Source organism: Octodon degus, unplaced genomic scaffold (genome assembly GCF_000260255.1).
Source record: "Octodon degus isolate 3935 unplaced genomic scaffold, OctDeg1.0 scaffold00067, whole genome shotgun sequence".
Lineage (NCBI taxonomy): Eukaryota > Metazoa > Chordata > Mammalia > Rodentia > Octodontidae > Octodon > Octodon degus.
In genome coordinates this window covers 10,886,498-10,896,516 of record NW_004524643.1, presented here as the reverse complement: position 1 = coordinate 10,896,516, position 10,019 = coordinate 10,886,498, and the positions used below count along the sequence as shown (strand labels likewise).

Genomic DNA, 10,019 nt, shown 5'->3' with positions numbered 1-10,019 from the left:
GGAACCGGAGATTGAACTCAGACCCTTGCGCTTGCCAGGGAAGCGCTTATTCTACTGAGCCATCTCCCCGGCCCCTCCTAGCCTGTTCTTGAGCTGAGGGGCCTGCACTGCAAAGGAGAGAGCTCTTGGTCGGGAGCAGGAGCCCAGGAAGATGCTCGAGGGCCTTCTGCAGCTTGAGCCCCTTTCTTCTGGTGGTTTACCCAGACTGGAGTAAGGCCCCTGCCCCGAGAGAGCCCCTGAGAATAATCACCCCTGCAGAGGAGGGGCAGAGCTGCCTAGAGTTAAAGCTCTGCGGCCAGTGATGGTCAAGGGCACGAGCTATGGGCTTCCTCCTCCTGAGCCAGTGATGTCCTGTGTCCCCTCCCCAGTCCCTTATCCTGAGGATATAACCAGTAATCCAACAACTACAGGGGAGGGGGGCCTGTGCCACTGTGGTGGGCTCCTGGAGACCACTCAAGCCTTTATCAACAAGAACAGTGAAAGCCTGGTCATGTGTCATATTGGTAATTAATTTTTTAGAACTTATAGTCAGATTCTCGGTGCCCCCAAGGGCTCCACTTATATATTTGTATCCTCCATGAGGTTGAGAGCTCCCCACTGCAGCATCCTGGTCTCTCCCATCAGATCAGGAATCTCCCACAGATGGGGATAATGGCTTGCCTCTCTGCCTGGGAGCTCCCCAAGGGCTCGTCTTCCATACCCCCCCCATGGCATCAAGGACCTCCTAGGAGCATAGTTTCTGTCTCCTTCCACTCCTTGGTAATCCCCCAAGGGCAGAGGTGGTGCATAGCCCCGTTGGAGGATCCCTGAAGTTGGGGGCCGTACCTGCAGTGCACACTTGGCACGTACCAGCAGGTGTGGAATCCTCACCCTAAGTGGGCAGCCAGTCAGCCTCATGGAGTGGTATTGACCACCTGGAGTTCAGAGTTTCAGAGATGTCACCATTCATTAGACAGGCTCAGCCCTTGGCTCCTGGTACCTGGCTCCCAACTTTGGTCCTTGAAAGGTGGGAAGATGAAATAAGGTGGCAGCTGGGAAAGTCCCTTTGCTACAGGAGACTGCTCTTCCTGTGAGGCCGGGGCTCAAGGTTCTCTTAGGTTTTTCATACCCCAGGCCAGAAAGGAGAGATGATGAGCAGAATTGAGGTACAGTACTTGGGCAGCGTGTAGGGCTCCTAGAGCCTCTCACCTACACCGTCTCCTCTGTCCTTGCAAAGAGTGCATCGCGTGAGCAATTAGTACAAGTTTATAAAATTCAGGGGAGGAAACGCACAGGACAGGTAAATGGCCTGTCCAAAGATACATGATGTATAAATAACAGTGACTCCATTCTTCTGGGGCTTTGTGTCCAGCTCCCATTGCTCTCTGAAGTCCCCGTAAAAGATCTGAGGCCACAGGAAGGGCCTGCACTGCAGCACATCAGCTGCCTGTGTGAACGTGGTCTTTACCCTGGGGGGTCAGGAAGACCCAGATGCAAGCCCTGCTGAGTCACAGACACACTAGCGTGGAGGATCAAACACTCCCTGCAAGAGCTGGAGGGGGCCAGGAAACTTCCCTGCCCCATAGACAGCTTGGCTTGGGGATTACAGGGCCAGAGATGGGGGAGGAGCAGCAGCTTGGTGCCTCCGGAATCACTCACTGCCAGCCTCACAGTCGGCCTGGGCAGCCAGGCTGCCGTTCTCTGACCTCTTCCCAAGGGGCTTCCTTCACCCTGCCCTGCCACATGGAACAGAAGCCTTTGCTTAAAGATGTGAGTCTCAGAGACGGGCCAGGAAATCCTGAGTGAGGCAGGGCAAGGAGCTGGGGTGCCACAGAGCTGGTGTTTCACCCTCCAGCACCCCAGCTCCTCCTGGCAGGCTGGGAGAGGATTGGGGGCGATGCCTCACTGCCCACACTGCCCCGGGCACTCTCCTGCCCTGCTGTTCTGTCCTCCCCTGTAATGTCCCCCTGTGCTTCCTCCACAGTTTTCATGAACACAGCCATCCCCATCGCAGCTGTCCTCATTGTAAGTGTCCCCTGCTCCTCCTCCCAGGCAGGGGTGGGCAAGGCATCAGTGGTGACAACGTCTAGGTCTGACCCTTCTGCCCAGGGTGTCCTTAGTGGCCGGGCGGATATAGGACTGGGTCCTCAGTGCCTGAGATACCTGAGGCTGAGGATTTAGGGCAGCTCCTCTTTCTTTTAAAAACAGCCATCATTTTTTTAAATTATAAAAACAAAACATGCTTACTGTGAAAATGATGGGAAATTCAGAAAGGAAAGCAGAGAGAGAATTAAAAACCTCCCATGATCACACTTAACATCTTCAGGGTGTTTCTTCCCAGCCTTTTTTAAAGGCGTATGATATGTCATTTCCACAAAAATAGGAGCCTACTGCTCGTACAGTTGTGTAACTGGCCTTTTAAAACGTAAGAATATGCTATACATGGCCCCTTGTGTCATGAAATACCACAATGATAGTTTTCTAAAGTGATTGTGGCAAAAGCTGTGTAGAACTCAGCACTGGAGACAGGCTTTGTGCCCTACAGAAACACCCAGGACCCTCAGACCTGCAGCTCCTTACCTAGCCTCCCACCCCCACTGGCTCTGATGGCTGCAGTTCTTTAAAAAGACGCTTTTATTTCCCCAGGGACCAGTGGCCATGAACTCTTGTCGAGTTCAGAGCCTGTCAGGCACGCCTGGGAATGCACTTGCACTGTGATTTATTGGGTCTGTTTCTGGCCTGGCTCTTTGGGAACTGTGGGTAACGGGCTCCCAAGCCAGCCAGGTAGTGGGCAGGCCCTGCGGGAAGTGGCTTTGCAGTGAGAGATTTTTCCTTTCCCCCACCCAGGGGCCAGCACCCAGGCTGTCTAAGGAGGGGCAAGGCTGAGCTCACTGCAGGGTTCCTCTCTGACCATGCATGACAAGGACAGTTGAGATTAAGAGGGAGCAGCCCCTCGTCCGTCCCCTGCGTGAAGTCCTGACCTTGCTGGGGACACTGCATGAGGTGGTTGTGGGAATGATGAACATCTCTAACTGAAAGGTCCTCTTTGGTGGCATTTTCCTGCCAGTTTCTGAGCTTCCTTCCCAGGACTGGATGCTTTTGTGGGGGGTGGTCCACACCCTGAGCCACTCAGGCCTCACTGGCGCCTCTGTCCACAGACCTTCATGGGCCACGTCAGCTTCTTCAAAGAGTCTGACTTCTCACCCTCAGTGGCCTTTGCCTCCCTCTCCCTCTTCCATATCCTGGTCACGCCTCTGTTCTTGCTGTCCAGCGTGGTGCGGTCTACAGTCAAAGCTCTGGTGAGGTGAGAGGAGGGTGTGGGCAGGCGAGGGACAGGCACTTTAGGTGTCAGCGCTAGGTTTGCCCTCGAGACTGCTGCACCACAGCTGATCTGGGCCTGGCTGAAGCCTGTCATGGCCAGTCAGAGGGACACAAGCGTTGTACATTTTCCTGCCACACCTTCCCTGGGGAAGGACTGACTTACACATTCCAGGAAAGTAACTCATTGTCACTTCCAAGACAATTTGAAAAAAAAAAATGAAAGAATTAATGAGGTGAAATTGGCATCCTCATAAATTCTACCCAGTGGTCCTGGAATTCTACCCTAGTTCCACCTCCTAGAGCCACCCAGAATGAGTGCCACTGACCCCGTGTGAAGGCCCCTGGGATAGCAGAAAGTAGTCCCCACCTGCCTGCTGCAGGCCAGCATTCCCTGGTCTTTCTGGGGTCCCAGAACCTTCCCAGCTCCTCGAGGACAGCAGTTTCTCCCAAGTGTCTACAGTGGCCTGCAGTGCTGGACTCTAGAGTCCAGCAATAACATATTGGGGCCTCCCAAAGACATTGCCATCTTGGGAACAAAAGGTAGAACTGAAAGAAGAGGTTGAAGCGCCACTGGGCAACGCAGCACTGGGGTGCCCAGGTCTCTGTGGGCATATGAAATGGCTGCTCAAAGGCAAGAGCCTGTCCCCTTCAGGGGAGAGCTGGCCACTTACCCCTCACCAGTAGGACCAGACATAGCAAGTGTCTTCCGTGTCTTCAGCTTTGAGGAACATGACGTCCTTGACTCAAGGGACCCTGGTAGATCCCAGACAGCTGGCAGGAGAGAGCAGCTTTTGGAATAAAATAGCTGACATGGGGGCAGCTCACAAGAGGAAGTTCTAGTAGAGACTCAAAGACAGAAGGAGCAACAATTGTGACCTTACGTCAGAGAAGTAGGTGACTGGAAGGGGATTTGCTCCCACTTCCAGGGGTGGGGGGGGCAGGCTTAGCCTGTGTATTGGCCATTGTGATTTCAAGTGACCACCCCCGCTCCTGTCACCTCACTGCAGCCCTGTGACTCTGTGTGAACACTATAGATCAGGGAGGCTGCGCTGGTGGAAACCCATGCCACCAATCCCAGAGTAGCGCATTCTGCTACTCTCAAACACTGCATTCTGCTGTTGCAGAAAAGGAACATGAAGGTCACTGAAGCCTCTTTAATGAGGAAGCTCAAGCTCTGGGCTGCAGGTGGGAGGGGACAGAACACCACCAGAAGCTCTGCCCTGAGAGATGGGGGCCATCTCCGGGCCACCCTCCCAGGGACAGAAAAACCCAGGCCACAGCTCCTTCTCAGCCTAAGTGTTCTTGCTCTAAGGGTTGGAAAACCCCTTGGACAGTGAGCAAAAAGAAGGAAAGGGGTTGTGAATGATTCTCCAGCCTCCGTAAGTCACTTGTGCTCCCCAGGGATAGGAGAGGACGAACTCTGCCATGCTCTGATGTGGCATGTTTTAGGTGCCATCTCCCAACCACAGGAAATTATTCTGAGAGAGGGATGGAGACAGCTGCCCACTTAGGACAGACCACACTTCCTCCATCAGCTTGTTATGGGGGTTTGGTTCAGTAATATTTATAAAGCAGTTAACATAGTACATGCTCACCACATATTAGCTATTACTAATAATCAGTCCTAATCTTAACTAAGCTTCCTGATAACTATAACAGTAGTTAATAAAGCTTGAAATCAATCATCCTCTAGACCCATAATCCAGATTATTAATCAGTTTACCCCCAAATTAATCAATCCGACTTCTTTATCCAGAGCCCAGCCTACTTCAGCTAATTGGCCAGCCCTAAAAATCTCCCAATGACGTCTATTACCTATTGCCATGTTGTTTCCTTGCTCTGTCCCCATCCTGTGTTTGCTTTGTGGGGGCCACCTTGAGGACTAGGAACTCTCACTGAGCTGCCTCTCAGGCCCTGGCCTCCTCCTTCTCCCCTCCTCTGCCCCTGGCAGGGGTGAGGGGTGTCTCTCTGCTTCCTCTGCAGCGTGCAAAAGCTCAGCGAGTTCCTGTCCAGTGCAGAAATCCTCGAGGAGCAGTGTGCCCCCCGCGAGCCTGTGCCCCAAGGCCAGGCTAACAAGTACCAGGCAGTGGTGAGTGCCCAGCCTCCTCTTGCTTTTCTCAGCATTTTCTCCTAAAGTCTCTGCCTCTCCTGCAAGGAAGAGGGCCTTCCAGGCCAGGGGACCCTCACCTCTCAACCATTGCCAGCCTCTCAAGGTTGTGAACCGCAAGCGACCAGCCCGGGAGGACTGTCGGGACCTCATGGGCTCACTACAGAGGCTGACCCCCAGCACAGATGGGGAGGCTGAGAACTGCTGTGTCCAGGTGAGCCCTGGATACTCTCCTCCTATACCTTCCACCCAACATCATCTCCCAGGGGGAGCTCAACACCTAGAACTTGACCCGGGGACCTGAGTGCTGACTCTTCGGCACAGAGGTCACCCTGCCTGTCAGAGCCCTAAAATCAGAGCTTCCATCTCCACCCAAGGCCCCTCTTTTCCTCTTGAGAGGGTGTCTCAGGCAGGTGTCAGTCCCCAACTCTCCCTGTGCATCTCCAGAGACTGGAATTAGAGTCACCTGGCCTTTGTGGGGGAGGGGAGGCAAGCAACCATTCACCTTGAGAACCTGCTGCTTTTCCTTTTCTATATGGTCGGGGATGGCCAATGAAGATCATTAGCGGCTTCTTCACCTGGACGCCGGATGGAATCCCCACGCTGTCCAACATCACTATCCGGATCCCCCGAGGTAAGGCCCAGCCAGCTCTCCGCATGCCTTCTTACCAATAACAGAGGAGTACCTACTTTCTGCTCCCTCTTGCAGGCAGCTCTGGGCTTGGAACCCCAGAGAAGGGCATGTGAGTTGAGTTGGGGGTGCAGCAGTAGGACAGGTGAGATGACAGGGCCTGGATGTCAGATGGTCTAGGCAACAGAAGAAATTCACAGAAAGATCAGTCTGGAATAAGCGAGGAAGTGACGCTCAGGAGGCAGGGTTCTGAGCATGAGTGAATGTCCTGGGGTCACAAGGCAGACGGGACGCTCTCTCTGGAAGAGGGAGCACCTTAAGCAAAGTAGGAAAGTGGGAGCCAGGGTGGTGCTTGTCAAAACCACAAGGAGCTGGGCTCACACTGGGGAAACGACTGAAGGGGCATATCAGGATTGGAGGATCAGAAAGGAGGAAGGACTGGGAAGCCCAAGGATGGTGTTGATTCCAGGAGGACAGACTCATAGCAGGAGAAGACTTCTTAGGGATTCCAGGCAGAAAGAAAGAAAAGGGGACCCCAGGAGTGGATGTACCTATCTGTCCTGGGTGATGGTGCTTCAGTCTTCCCCTTATCTCTGCCATCTGCCATCCACTCTACCCACAGGCCAGCTGACCATGATAGTGGGGCAGGTGGGCTGCGGCAAGTCCTCCCTCCTGCTCGCCACGCTGGGGGAGATGCAGAAGGTCTCCGGAGCCATCTTCTGGAACAGGTAAGGACGCATCCTTCAGGGTAAGGTAGCAAGGAGCTCTTTTTCAAGCAGACAGTCTCCGGGGAGGATGTCATGTGCTTCCCAAGGCTCACTGTGCATTCAGTGTCCCCTCAGTAGAAGCTCCTGTTATTCTGATTGTTGTCATCAGTATCTATCTCCCCCTTACTATGCTGCTAGGTTCTGTGCTAAATCCTTAGCATGAATCATTTCACTTAGTCCTTGTGAGAACTGCTACCACCGAACACCTCTGGTCCTGATTCTCATTTTATAGATGAGAGTTAAACCCTTTGCCCTAATTCATATCACTACTGAGTGGCACAGTTGGAATTTGAACTCATTTCTGTTTGACTCTGAACCCATGTCCACTCGGCAGCATCACATCCCAGTGTGGGAATTTGCAAAACCAGCATTGATCTCTGGCTTGCCCACCAGCAGAGCTGACACGGACCGTTCAGTGGGTATGTCGGGGACCCAGAGAAAATCCATGGTGATTTCTGCGCCAAGATCACTATCTTAATTAAAGAGTCAGAATCCCAGGCTGAGTCCATTGCAAATATATTATTTATTATACCCACGTACGTCCAAGAAACATTTGAAACTAGTTGATTAAAAATGCATGAGAAATGGAACCTTTTAAAAAGGTAGGAAAAGAAGAGCTGGATAATGAAGAGGCATACAAAGCTTGGAGAGCCTGGGCAGAGGGTGGCTGCTCAACCAGTGCAGAGCCTGGCTCCAGCGCTTCCCATGGCCAAAGGAGAGAGGCGTCTGGTTGGAGTTTGTAGCTATCATTCAGGAATAAAATTTGCTGCCAATGTGACAAAAGATCAGGCTTTCCTGCTCAGCCATTTTTAGACAGAAATTATTCAAGATCTCAGGCTTTTCACAGCCACGAGGGCAGATTGAAGCTGAGGGGAAAGACAGTGAGCACCGGCATGCACCCTCGTCTCCTGCCTCTCCAAACTGCCCCCGACTGGCGTGCTAAGGACTAGCTCAGAACCTAGCACGTAAGAGCGCTGGTTGTGGCAGTGGATTTACAGTGCGTCTCGTGGGTTTCCTAGGACCTTGTGCAGTCTCTTGAACCTTAGTTCCATCAGGGGCTGGGGTGTGCTTGCTGACAAAGGTATCTTCGCCTCCATTCTCTATCTTACTGGAAAGATTTCTCAACATTCTACCTTGGAAAGTCCTGGCTTTGAATTTAAGTTCACTTGGCTACTCCTGTGGACTGATTGCCACCCAAGGCTTTGGAGTAAGGAGTCCTTGCCTGTTGGCTGTGTCTGTGACCAGAAGTCAGGAGCCCCAGTGAACTCCGAGCTCTCAAAAGCAACCAGTATTCACTACACCTGCCGAGGGCAGACATCGCTCAGCACTCAGTGAGCATGGTCTCACTCCCCCTAAGTGGGGAGAAGGCTGTTACTGCTCCATTTCACAGGAGCAGGAGTTAAGGCTCAGAGATGCTGGATGACTTGCTGTCAGTACATAAAGTGGGAGGCTCGGCCTGAGTTCTTTCCCTCAAGTCTCACTACTCCCTCGCTGGTTATTGTCCCAGCTCTATAGATGGATCTTGCCAGAGTAGGCCTTTTCTACATAGGATTGCAGGACTCAGAAACCATAGCTGCTTTGTGATTCCCTGTGTTTTGCTCTGCTCATCAGTCAGAACTCCTCTGAGCTGGTCCCTCCTCCACCTTCCTCACCAGACCCTCCTGTGCCCTCATGGCACCTTCCTTGTCCTCGGCAGGCTGCTTGTCAGGGGCTTGGCCATCTTGGAGAAATGCCCCAGGGTCTGAGCATTGCCCTCCTCTCTTCAGAAACCTCTGCCCCAACCCAGGAGACATAGAGGGCCCTCTGGGACACCTGACACAGGGTACCTTTTAGGTGTGACCACTGTGCAGGGACACTCATTGCCTTTGTCAGTCCTCCCTAGGCCCTGGCAGGGAGGCCTGGTGATCACCCCCATGCCACAGCTGAAGAACTGAGATGAAGCCAGCTGCCAAAGCTGCCCAGTTCTCACCTGGCGGAAGTGGCATTAGCCCCTCGGTGCCCAAACACATGTGCTTTCCACCATGTGCTAAGAGACAAGGACATGAGAGCACCAAAGGCCAACAGCCCAAGTGGCTGTGACACACACATGCCTGTCTCAGCAGGACCACTGCATGGGCCTTCAGGGCTCTGTCCTTGTGGACATCTCTCCTCCTCAGCAGGCAGCAGGCCCCAGCTCCTGGCTCTGTTCACAGGGTGGAGGAGGAGGCTGTGGAGCAAGATTCTCGTCTCCCGAGACTCCGCCTTAATCGCCACATGGTCTGGCTCCCCCTAAGCATAGTGAGAGGCAGACAGCTTGCAGCAGCTCTAGGGAACTGTGAGAACTTGTTCCTCGGTTCACGCTGCAGTGTCTCTACACTGATGCACAAGCTTATCCATTTTTTAACTAATTGTATTGAGAAACAAATAGCAATGAGACAGTTTAAAAACCGATTAGTAGGACAGTTTCAATAATTAACACATTGCGTATTGTTGTCTTCATAGTGGTTATTCATAGTACAAGATGCAGACATGCTATCGTGCCCAAACACTGTTAGTACAAATCTTCCTCTCATAGTTATTGCAGACCCATGGTGTGCCAGACCTTGTGCACAGCCATGGCCATCTGTACATGATTAAGACACGGCCCCTTCCTTTAAGAAAGATAAAGGGAGATCAGTGCAACATTAAAGCACAGAACAGGGGCGACCCCTGTCGTGAAGGTGGGAAGGCTCACTTGGGTGTGGTGTGCAAGCCGTGCGGGGTGAGTGTGGGCTTATCTGGTGGAAAAGGCAGGGCTGGAAGAGAGAGGCACTGCAGGCACAGCTCACTGTGTGGGCAGAGGCTTGTGGGTGTAAAGAACATGGTGTCAATCTCTGGGGCCGTGGAGGGCACTGGTGAGAGATGGACCTGAAGGCATGGACTTGGATTGGGGCAGGTGTGCCAGGGTTAGGGTGCAAACCCAAAGGCTGTAGAAGAATCCTGTGCTGATGAAGAACGACAGGGCAGAGAGAGACTGCAGGAAGCGAGACCAGTTAGGAACTCGTCGTTACAGTGGTGGTAAGCAGGAGGGGTCTAAGCAGTTGACTTTTTCTGTTGTTTGTCCTGGAGAATCCTGGGCACACACACCTCTGTCTAGACTCCCTACCCCAGCCAGTGATTTAAGCTTTGACCCTGCATGTTGGGCACCCCTCCATTCCTGCAAGAGCTTCTGCCTTCAGACACTGGACCTCGGGTC

General features: G+C 52.9%; 1 protein-coding gene across 5 annotated transcripts in view; it reads left to right on the top strand.

The window, feature by feature from the left end:
• Positions 1-10,019, top strand: part of Abcc8 (ATP binding cassette subfamily C member 8) — a 71,420-nt gene that overhangs the window by 34,589 nt on the left and 26,812 nt on the right. For all 5 annotated transcript variants that reach the window (XM_023719418.1, XM_023719419.1, XM_023719417.1 and 2 more), the window contains exons 11-16: positions 1,964-2,004; positions 3,138-3,283; positions 5,284-5,389; positions 5,505-5,621; positions 5,966-6,041; positions 6,661-6,766. In XM_023719418.1, coding sequence (XP_023575186.1) covers positions 1,964-2,004; positions 3,138-3,283; positions 5,284-5,389; positions 5,505-5,621; positions 5,966-6,041; positions 6,661-6,766 — 592 coding nt within the window. The remainder of the gene's footprint in view (positions 1-1,963; positions 2,005-3,137; positions 3,284-5,283; positions 5,390-5,504; positions 5,622-5,965; positions 6,042-6,660; positions 6,767-10,019) is intronic.